Source organism: Mesoplodon densirostris, chromosome 1, assembly GCF_025265405.1.
Source record: "Mesoplodon densirostris isolate mMesDen1 chromosome 1, mMesDen1 primary haplotype, whole genome shotgun sequence".
Taxonomy (NCBI): Eukaryota; Metazoa; Chordata; class Mammalia; order Artiodactyla; family Ziphiidae; genus Mesoplodon; species Mesoplodon densirostris.
The window spans coordinates 223,461,908-223,474,327 of NC_082661.1; the positions used below are offsets into that span (position 1 = coordinate 223,461,908).

General features: G+C 34.8%; 1 protein-coding gene across 1 annotated transcript in view; it reads right to left on the reverse strand.

Annotated features, from left to right (window-relative positions):
* The window catches only part of MANBA (mannosidase beta), a 129,337-nt gene that overhangs the window by 24,509 nt on the left and 92,408 nt on the right, over window positions 1–12,420 (reverse strand). Inside the window, exon 13 of the mRNA XM_060115533.1 lies at window positions 8,456–8,620. Coding sequence (XP_059971516.1) covers window positions 8,456–8,620 — 165 coding nt within the window. The remainder of the gene's footprint in view (window positions 1–8,455; window positions 8,621–12,420) is intronic.

The window sequence follows — 12,420 nt, forward strand, 5'->3', positions numbered from 1 at the left end:
CATGAACACAGAATGCCTTTCCATTTCCTTAATTGCCATCAATAATGTTTTGTAGTTTTCAGTGTGCAAGTCTTATGTCTCTTTAGTTAAATATGTTCCAAAGTATTATATACTTTCTGAGACTATTGTTTACTTAATTTAATTTTCAAACTTTTTATTGCTTAAAATACAACTGATATTTGTATATTGATCCTATATCAATAGGATTTTAGCAAAGTTGCTAAATTATTAGTTCTAATAGGTTTTAGGTAATTTTTTTATGGTTTTCTATATATAAGATCATTCATCAGCAGATATAGTTTTACTTCTTTCTTTCCAATCTGGATGCCTTTTATTTCATTTTCTTGCCTAATTGTGCTGACTAGAATCTCCAGTACAATGTTGAATAGAAGTGACAAGAGCAGGCATCGTTGTCTTGTTCCTGATCTTAGGGGGAAAGCTCTCTTTCTTTCACTATTAAATATGATATTAGCTATGGGTTCTTCACAGATGTTCTTTTTCAGGTCAAGGAAGCTCCTTTCTATTCCTAGTTTGTTGAATTTTTTTATCATGAAAGGGTGTTGGATTTTGGCTAGTGCTTTTTCTTCATCTATTGAGAATATCATGTAGTTGTTTTTCCTTTATTCTATTAATATGGTGTATTACATTGATTGACATTCATACATTGAAGCAGCCCTGCATTTCTGAGATAAATCCCACTTGACTGTGATATATAAACCTTTTTATATTGCTGCTGGATTTGGATTATTACTTCACTGAAGACTTTCTTCTGTCTATATTCATAAGGGATATTGGTCTGTAGTGTACTTTTCTTGATATGTCTTTGTCCAGTTTTAGTATCAGGATAACAATGCCTTCACGGAATGAGTTAGGAAGCAATTTTGCCTCTTCTATTTTTTTGAAGAGTTTGTGAAGGATTGTGTTAATTCTTCCTTAAATATTTTTTAGAATTCACTAGTGAGGGAAGTTTTTGAATTACTAACTCAATCTCTTTAGTTGTTAAAGGTCTATTCATATTGTCTATTTCTTTTGTGTGTGTGTGTGTGTGTGTGTGTGTGTGTGTGTGTGTTACACGGGCCTCTCACTGCTGTGGCCTCTCCCGTTGCGGAGCACGGGCTCCGGACGCGCAGGCTCAGCGGCCATGGCTCATGGGCCCAGCGGCTCCGCGGCATGTGGGATCTTCCCAGACCGGGGCACGAACCCATGTCCCCTGCATCGGCAGGCAGACTCTCAACCACTGCGCCACCAGGGAAGCCCTTGTCTATTTCTTCTTGAGTCAGGTTTCATAGTTTGTGTCTTTCTAGGAATTTGTCCATTTCATTTAGGATATATCACTTGTCACAGAATTGTTTACAGTATTTCCTTATCACCCTTTTTATTTCTGTAAGGTCAACAGTAATGTTCCTTCTTTCATTCCTGATTTAGTAAATTGAGTCTTCTCTCTTATTTTCTTGGCCAAGCTAGCTAAATGTTTTTCAATTTTGTTGATCTTTTCGAAGAATTAACTTTTGGCTTTGTTCATATTCTCTATTGTGCCAAATTTCTGAAGTCTGCTTTACTTAACTGTTAAAAATTGATGTTATAGTTCAACCAACCACCTCAGTAGTTATAGAATTTCCCTTATCTCAGTTGTGAAGAGATTTAATATTATAGTTTAAAAAGCAGAAACCTGCTCCATTCATTGCCCTGAGAACTTGGGAAAAACCTTTCTGAGCCTGTTTCCTCATGTCTAAAATGGAAACAGTAACAGAGATGTCTAGAGATGTTAGATTACATGAGAAGGTATACAAGGCACCTTCCTGCCCCAGGGTCGGGTGTTTGAGTGGACACGCAAAGAATGCTAATTGTCTGCTTGACTGTTAAATTACGTGATGCATATAAATATAATACACTAGTGTATAATATACTGTGTTACTAATCTTACCTTCATTCCCCTCCTTTACCCACCCTACCCCCAACTTAAAAGCTCAGCATGGCCTGGATCCCCATCACATCTCAGTGCTGTTTACCGAACAAGACACTGTTCCAGGGTAGCAGGTATCATCAACACCTGAACCTACAGCATAGCCTGCTTTTTTTTCTTAGTTCTTATGATCAAGTAACTTGCAACATGGGTAGATAAAATGGATCCCTAAAGACTCTGAGTCTCTCAAGGACATCCCCAAACTTCTAGCCCTCATTACATGCACAACAAATATGTGAAGAATAAATGAAAGCACTAGAGGGGGCTATAAGCTAAGGGGTTAGTAAAGACTGTCCATAGCCCAGCTTCCTCTCTAAGACGCTGGCAAGAGGCTACGGTGGCCGAGTAAGTCACCTAACAGATTTGTTAGTGTAGACGGTCCTCAAACTAAGCAGCAAGGTCTTTGTGACACAGCTTAAGAGAGTGTGCCTAGGTATGTAGGTTATTTGGAATACAATACAACAGGTTAAAGTAGGAGAATGAAAGGTGGGGCAAGATTATTTTCGAATATTAGAAGAATTAAAGAGGTAAGAGCCTAAGGGATACCTTTGTGGTTGTAAGATAAAGAGAAGCTAGGGAAGGATCTAAATGTAAAGAAACTTACTGCACAGCATTCTCTGCCAAGATTTTTCTAAAAGTTGCACACAAAATAAATTGCTTAACAGAATGTCTTAAAAAGTGGCACACAGGCAAGTTCTTCAGAACAGTATGACAGATTATGAGAACAAGATCAGGGGGTGGGAGTGGGAACAGAGAAAATGGACCAAAGAAAGGTTTTACTTCTTATACACAGGTTAAAGATGACTGTTCTAATATCAAAATAGTAAGGGGAAAAAAACTTGTTACCCTAACATTTCTTGTCTGTACTCAGTCAAGAAAGTCCAACACTGAAAACAAACAACAACAAAAAAATCATAATTCCGATTTCTTTCAGCTCAGATCCCATCTAGTATATCAAAAAGTCCCAAGGTAGAACCAACAGGGATAAGTCCAATTCCCAGCCAATGCCTGATAGGACGCTTGTGCTTAAAGGATCAGACAAAAGCCATCACCAACAAAAACCGCCAATAAATAATCCCACTTCTACACCAGCTCCTGGCTGTGTACCTCTGATGCTCATGAGTTCAGAAAGAACAATTATTTCTGTTAGTTCTTTGAATGCGGTTTGGGGAAGTAGAATAAAGTAACGGTAATAAAACGAACAGCCGGGAGGAGGAAAGCCAGCATGGAAAACAACAGCTGAAAAGGTTCACACATGCACACATGTGTGCAAATAAGGATCATCCTATTTCATATATCAAAACGGAGACACTTTTATAGAATATTGGCTACAAAAAACTAATAAGGATGAACTGCAACACTTTAAAAGGAACAGATATCAGCAGAATCCTTAAACTTGTATTCTATGAGGTAAATTTATAAATTACATATTACATAGGAAAAACTTCCTGAATTGATAATATTATAGTTGAAAATTTTAAATTCTCTTCATCAGTTTATCACCTTCCAAAAAAACAATCTTTTGGCTGACAGTTTTCTGTTTCAACTTCCATCCAGGGTTTTGTGTTTTCATACAGGAGAAAACTGATGAGAGTGAGCGTGAGTTTGTATAAAAACTGGTACGTTCTTAGATGCTAAGAGGCAAAAATTAAAATGTGATGTTTAATACATTACTGCAGATCATATGATTGGGAATAGGCTCTTACCTTCTCTCTCAGAAATTGAAACAAGTATAGCAAAAATATCAGACAAATAAGCAGTAGTTCTCAAATAGTCTTAACGTGTGTATATTCACAGGTTCATGAAATATAATAAAAATATAAAAATAATTTTATATTAATTTTATTTAACTTTAATGAATTTTCCCCAACTCTAATATTAAAAACATTAAAAGAACTTAAATTTTAATGGCAAAAGTTACTGTTTTCCTTATCAATTAAAAATTTTTGTTTTATTTTTACATATCTAGCATTTACAACTAAAGTATATTTTTATAAGAACTGGCATCTTGATGTATATAGGTCTGAAAGGATACTTCATCTTTGATTTTTAATTTGAATTAATAAGACCGTGATAGATTTTTTTAAATTTTACTTTTAAACCATTTTAGTGTGCTATTATATCTGTTCTAGTACTCTGAGTCACTTTGGTTTTAAAAACCACCTATTTATTTATGGTATCATGTCAAGAATTTCTTAATGTTAAAAAATACTGTACGTATGTGACGACATAACAAACCAGAACAGTTCCTAGATCGGGGAGGGTTCGGATTAGTGTTTACTAAGAGGGCAAGAAGAACTGAACTTTGTACTTCAAAAGGAGATTTTGGTTTTATGAGGTGCTGGTCATATAAGTTGTTTATTTTTATTTCATCAAAGCCTGGCAGGTGTTTGCATTCCAATTTACCTTACAGAGAAGCTCCTTTTCTAAAATTTAGTTTTTAAAATGGGTGATGAATTAATTCCATAGGAAATGACATTTATAAACATTAGTTTTCCTTTGAGATAAAATAATATAAGCCAAACATTCCGAAGTTAAGGGTGATGCATAATATTACAACTTGTTGTATGTTGCATTTGTAAAGGTTCCCTAAAGTATTAAAATTCAGGCAATTTGTGTAAGCTGCAAAAGCAGAAACTGATGTTTGATTAGTAGTATGCTGTGTTAGAATTCTTTTTTGAGGTGTATGTTATACACATAGCAAACTATTATTCAGACTTTGTCATCCTGTATTTTTTAAATAGGAGATGAAGCATCCCAAGTCATTTTTAGTTCAGTTAGACTACAAAGACTTCATCTCTCTCCCCAAATTCTCTCTTCTAAGCCTTCTTTGTCATCTATGTTCAGTTAAGGTGGAAATGTTTACAGACTTTAGTTTGTAAACTAAAAGTGAACTTAGTTTCCACTGTGCCCTTACATCCACCATGGCAGTAGCCAAAGCTAGCTTTATAGTCTAACAGGAGAGACCATGTTCTGCCATGATGAACCATGGCGCTGCTAGTGGAGTTTTTTTCCCCTTTTGATGGTTTTACTTAAGCTACTAAATGGATATACACAAGCAGTTGAGTTTACACTAAAACTATGAAATGGTATTTCCCGTCTATGTCTGTGCCTCTTCCAACTTGGATGTGTGTTTTCTTTTAATCATTTTTCACTTCCTTGTCAATCTCTTACAGTGTTCTAATGATGAGAGGGATTCAAATAAAACTAAATACCTTTGAATATCCCTTTCCCTCTCACACACTGAAGGCTGTGGAGGAACTAGACCATTTCCTGTTGCCAAGACATGCTTAGACACCAGAGTTTTCTTTACTCGGCGGCATGCGATTCCCTGCCTCACCCACACCACCTAATTTAAGAGGGTCCCAACCTCAACCTCTGCTGAGAAGTAAAGGTAAACTCTCCTCCCTCCAGGTTTCTTGAGCAGTTTTTTGGCACTTCACCAGTAGCCCTCATTTTTCCATGTGCTGTTGTAAACTTCTTAAGGACAGGGATGATGTCTTGGTGATTTTTGTGCTTCCACCTCAACCCTGGCAGCTAGCCCACTGTCTGGAACAAATCAGGTGTTTAATGTCTGTCAAACTAAATGGAATAAAGGGTTTCTACTAGCAACAGCATTTCTCATGCCTCAGTTGTGTAAGCTGGTTGTTTGTTTGGTTTCCTCTGCAAATATGTATGTTTATCACACACCCAATAATTTAAATTATTTTTTAAAGTTTTGTTTTCTTTCCTTCAGATACTACCCTATGGCCAATTAGCTCTAGAAAATGTAGTTGCCGCCAATGAAATGATTATCCCAAACTCTGCCCCTGGTTATACTTCGCCAAACTGAAATTTGAGTTTTCTCAATAAATTGGTCATGTCTGAAAAAAAATATAAATTGTAAACATTAAGATAAAAATATTATCCAAAATTCAGGTCAATATTTTCTTTAAAAGTTAAACATAAATTTATCATATAGCTCAGCAATTTCACTCATATATTTCTACTCAAGAGGAATGAAAATATAGGTACAAAGATGTATATGCAAATATTCATAGCAGTGTTATTCATAATAGTCAAAAATTGGAAATAATCCAAATGTCCATCAACTGATGAATAGGTAAGTAAAACATGATATATCCATACAACAGAATATTATTTAGCAAGAAAGAGAAATGAAGCGCAGATATATGGCTATAACATGGAAGAACTTCAAAAACATGCTTGGTGAAAGAAGCCACATACCAAAGATCACATATTATAATGTTGAGACAAGTAAAATCTATAGAAACAGAAAGCAAATTAATGTTTGCCTGGGACTGAAAGTGAGAAAGGAGAGTGATTACAAATGGGCAAGAGGGGGGACTTCCCTGGTGGCGCAGTGGTTAAGAATCCGCCTGCCAATGCAGGGGACACAGGCTTGAGCCCTGGTCCAGGAAGATCCCACATGCCGCAGAGCAACTAAGCCCGTGTGCCACAACTACTGAGCCTGTGCACCACAACTACTGATCCTGTGCGCCACAACTAATAAAGCCCATCTGCCTAGAGCCCGTGCTCCACAACAAGAGAAGCCACCACAATGAGAAGGCTGTGCACTGCAACGAAGAGTACCCCCGCTCGCCGCAACTAGAGAAAGCCCATGCGCAGCAACGAAGACCCAATGCAGCCAAAAATTTAAACATAAATAAATAAATTTTTTTTTAAATGGGCAAGAGGGATCTTTTTGGAGTGTCAGAAATGTTCGAAAGTTGTATTATGGTGATGGTCGCATGACTCAATAAATATACTAAAAATCACTTGATTGTACACTTAAAACAATCTCTTGGTATTTTACGGTATGTCAATTATATCTCAGTAGAGCTGTTTAAAAATAATCTAGTAAGGTACACAATATAATATGAACAGATCTTAAGTGTACAACTCAGTGAATTTTAACATATGTATACACCCATGTAACTAGTACCCAGATCAAGATACAAAACTTTTTTAGCAGGCCAGAGTTTCCTTGTACCCTTTCCTAATCATAATGCACCATCTTCCTCCACAAGAGTGGTTACCATTAACTTGTTCTATATCATCTTGATTCATTTTGTCTATAGTGAAACTACAATGTTTCTTTTGCTCAACATAATGTCTATAATATTCATCAAGGTTGAAGCTGATAGCAGTAGCTCATTCTTTTTTATTGTTGTGGAGTATTCCATTGTATAAATATTCCATAATTTGTTTGTAAATTCTTCTGTTAAAGAACATTTAGGTTGTTTCCAGTTTGGGGCTATTATGAGTAAAGCTGCAATGAACATTATTTTAGATGTCTGTTGGCAGATGTATGCACTCCTTTTTCTTGGGTACCTAGCTAAGAGTAGAAATGCTGATTCATGAAGAAAGCAAATGTTTAACTTGGGTAAATACTGCCATAAGATTTCCAAACTGTTTAAACAAATTTCCACTCCTACTAACAATGTCTAGAAGTCCCAGCTGTCCCACCTCCTCACCAACAGTTGGTATTGTCAATCTTTCTAATTTTAGCCATTCTGCTAAAATTACATTGTATACACAGTGTGTAGGAGTATCCTGGCATGGCTCTAATTTGCATTTCCTGGATTAAGAATGAAATTGAGCATATTTGCATATACTTCCTGACCATCTGGTTATCTTCTCTGATGAAGTGCCTGTTCAAGGTTTTTGTCCATTTTTTAACAGGTTGTCTGTCTTTTTTCTTATTGCTTTATAGAAGTTCTTTATTCTAAACACAAATCTTTTGTCAGACATATGTACTACAAATATTGTTCCCCAATCTGTGGCTTGCATTTTCTCTCTCTTAATGGTGCCTTTGATATACAAAAGTCCATAATTTTAATGAAGTCCAATTTATCATTATTTTCTTTCATAGTCTGTATTTTTTATGTTCTGTTTAAGAAATCGTTTGTGTATGCCAAGGTCATGAAGCTATTCTCCTATGTTTTCTCCTAGAAACTTTATTGTACTACCTTTCCCAATTGAGTGTTTGATCACTAATCAAATTAATTTTTGTATATGGAGTCACAGTTCATTTATTTCCCATAAAGATATCCACTTGATACAGTACTGTTTATTGATAAGACTATCTTTTCCCACAGGATTGCAGTAGCATTGTGACCATAAATCAGGTGATTATATCATACATGAGTCTGTTTCTGGACTCTATTGTGTTCCATTGTCCCATTTTTTCCTTGGCAAATGCTACTGACTTAATTACTGAACCTTGATAGTAATCTTGAGCTAGGGAAGATTTTAATGCACAATTTGTTGTAGAACTTTGTGAGCTGTTCTTGTAAGAGAGACAAATGCCAAAAATTAACTATTTCAAGTCCTACATGTCATCAAATACCCATTTTGACGCAGATCATTTTCTTTAATCAGCAAAATGAAAACCTGAATATTTTTCACCACAAAAGGCTTATAAAATCTACAGGATCTCTTTGTGCTAACTGCAGGTAGCTGTTGAAACCCAGAATAAAAATGGCTTACCTGAGTAAGATAAATAGTGTCTTTGAACTTGCGTAATTGATCTGCACTTTGGGGGAGTTTGAAGTGAAGCTCAGCCTGGTGAAGCATTTTATGGTTTCCATCTGTGAAGTGTTGTCTATGATGTGCAAATTTGCTTTCGTAAGACCAGTCCTCTTTAGATGAAACCTTTCAAGTAAAGAATAAGAGGTTCAAATTGGGAGTGAAACTACTTTTCTCCATACCCCTGACAAACTTGAAAAGTACTACACACTGGAAAAGAGCTCAAGATTTGTTGTGACTCTAACTTCACACATGTTTTTGCCATCATACATGTTATTAGTGAAAGACTAGCCTTATTCAAACCTAGAAAGTTACATTTTGGTATTGCCATCAAAAGTCTTGTCTCATCAAAACGTTTTTCTTGTTTTTTTAAATATTTGTTATGTGCATTTTAAAAGGTCATTTTATCGAATTAAATAAACTGTCAAAACTGAATAATGAACTGAAATCAACATTCTTTTAAAACTGTCAATTCTTTAACAGTAATAAAATATCACTAGTAAAATGGTAAATGCTTAGCACTTGCTCATTTGCTTCTCAGTGATTACTAAATATATTTGATATATACACATGTTTAATTTTGATATAGTTGAAGATACAAACCAAACAAGATATTTCTTTCCCCTAATAATAAGTCCTTTTTTTAACTAACAGAATCTTTATTTTCCTTTGAGAAGCTATCATCAGGTCAAGTAAAAAATAAAAACAAAAAACAAAAATAAAAACAAATAAATAAATAAAAACAAATACCACACAGGTTAGGTTAGTAGTGTCCCTTCTACAGGAGAAAAAAAAAAAAGCAATAATTCTGGCTTCTAGGCCCTATGATTTAATGAACTGTTAGCATTTGACAAAGATATAAGACAATTGCTGTCTACATCGGAAAATATCAGAGTTTTAAGCCAAGTTACACAGAGACTTTGAAAAACATATTCCACTCCACCCTCAAAAAACCCTGAAAATTAGAGAGCTTAGTAATCCCTGTTCATAAAATATGACTTAGAATTCTCAGTAATCATGCAATACACAGACCAATCACCTTAAAAGGAAAAAGTTATTCTTTAGGAATTCATTTATACCAAAATATAAGCAACATACATTAGCCATATTTAATGTGGTAGTTTTTCCAAATCATACTTATTTTTTGAAAATGTTACCACCAGACAGTTTAGAGAACCAATTACTTCTATTATTTATTTGAAACAGAGGTATAGTATTTACAGTCATCTTGTACACATTTGAGATGCACAAACCTTTACCAATAGTCTTCCCTTCTTTCTACGCTTCTTCCTTTTCAAAATCTGAAACACATCTCCTGGCCCCTCAGCCCTCTGGCTGCTAATAGTTTCAATGTATCCCATAATCATAAACCTGATCTGTTATGTGGGAAGCTTTCTACCTTCTGATAGCTATGGTTTGAAATTCTTGTAAATTTCAGCTATAACAATGTTACCAGAAGGAATTAGAAAGTGTCAGATAAGGCTCTAATTGCTTTAAGAATATTAACTCATTTAATCATCATAACAACCCCATGAGTGGGTACTATTATCACCCTATTTTACAGATGAGAAAACCAGGCACAGAAAGGTTAAGTAATTTGCCCAAGATCCAAAGCTAATTAGTGCAGTCTAGCTTCGTATAAACCATAGGACTAGCATTGCCTATATTAATAGTAACAATAGCTTACATTTTATGGGCTCATCACTATGTGTCAAGAACTGTGCTAAATGTTTCAACGTATTAATTAACTTAATGTTTACACACCATCACATGCACACATGCATACCTGCATGTGCACACACGTACACAAACACTCCTTGAAGTATCCTCTACTATTAACCCCAATTTACAGATGAGAACACTGAAATTCAAAAAGAATGAATAATCTTTTCAAGGCAGTATAGCTAGTGTGTGGAAGTTCTAGTATTCAAATCCTGATCTGTTCATTCCAAAACCCAATCTTTCTATTGCTCTATATTGATGATCACCTGTTGAAAATATGATTATTTTACGAAGAAGTAATGTACCCCAACCAGAGAAAGACATTTTAATATATTTGTTGAATGCATGAAAAAAAAAAGCTCTAAATTAGAATGAAGATTTTACATAACGGTTTTCTTTTCCCAACACCTACTCAAATTCTCACTAAGCAATGTAGTTCGAAAAAAGGCAACAATCAAATCAAGGGTTCATAATAAACAGGACTTATCTTTCCCTATTTTAAAATATAGTGTTTAGTATCTTTGAATGTCATCAGGCATTTCACAAAAACATGGGAATTCCATTATTTTCGAGAGGTGAATAGAAATGCTTATAGATTTTTTTAAAAGGTTTAGCAATTCCTAACACTCATCTTCCTGAAATGTAGTGAAAAGAAAACAGATCAATTCTGGAGTCAGACAATAAGCCTGAATACAGATATGTTACTTACAATCTAGGGACATTGACTGAACTCTCACTACACAGTGCCTTGATTTCCCTCTGGGCCTCAGGGCTGGATTATTGTTAAATGATGTACCTGGTACAGAATATCTGCTCAGTAAATATCTTTGCTTCTTTCATTCCTTCTTTTCCATTCTCAGCACTTGTTCCTACCTGAGTCAAGATACTGAACTGCATCTTCTTTCACTTTGAAACAACAGTGTTCCCAAAAGTTTGGGCCCACAATATGGGAGTAATAATAAAACAAGGGGTAGAACTAAGGTTATGGCATTATTTATTAAAGTTAAAAATACAATATAACTTCAATGTAGAAGTATAGTTGTGTTCAGGTGGTGAGATTGAGGAAGATTTTTAAATTCTCTTAAAACATTTTTTGTGGTTACTTCACACAAGTAATGCAGAAGGGGGAAAACTACATGATTATTTCAATAGATGAAGAAAAAGCATTTGACAAATCTAACACCCTTTTATGATACAAGCAGGCAACAAACTAGGAATAAAAGGGCATCTATGAAAATCCTACAGTTAATATCATACTAAATGATAAAAAAGGCTTTTTCCCTAAAAAAAAGGAATCTCCCTGAGAAAAGGAGTGAGAAAGGTTATCTGTTCTCACCACTTCTATACTGTACTGGAGGTTCTAACCAGGGCAATTAGGCAAGAAAAGTAAACAAAAGGCATCTAGATTGGAAAGGAAAAAGTAAAGTTACCTCTATCTGCAGATGACATGCTCTTATACATAAAGAATTCACACACACATACCCCAAAAAACAAAAAAACCATTAGAGCTAATAAATGAGTTCTACAAGGTTGCAGAATATAAGTTCAATATACAAAAATCAATTGTATATTTAGACACTAGCAATAAACAATCTGAAAATAAAATTAAGAAAATAATTCCATTTACAATAGCACCAAAAAATACTTAGGAATAAATTTAAGCAAAGAAGTACATGACTTATACACTGAAAACTACAAAATAGTACTGAAAGAAATTAAAGATGACATCACATGTTCATGAATCAGAAGACTTAATATTGTTAAGATGGCAATTCTTTGCAAACTGATCTACAGATTCAACACAATCCCCATCAAAATCCCAGCTGACTTTTTTACAGAACCTAACAAGGTGATCCTAAAATTCATATGGAAATGCAAGGCACCCAAAACAGTCAAAACAATCTTGAAAAGAAGAACAAGGTTGGAGAACTGACACTTCCAGCTTTCAAAACTTACTACAACAGTATAATAATGATGACAGTGGATACTAGTATAAAATAGACATACACAATGGAACAGAATTGAGAATCCAGAAATAAACATTAACATTTATGGCCAATTGATTTTTGACAAAAGAGTCAAGAGAATTCAATTAGGGAAAGAATAATGTTTTCAAAAACGGTGTTGGGACAATTGGTTGTCCAAAACTGGACATCTACCTCACATCATACAAAATAATTAACTCAAAATAGACCACGTAAGAG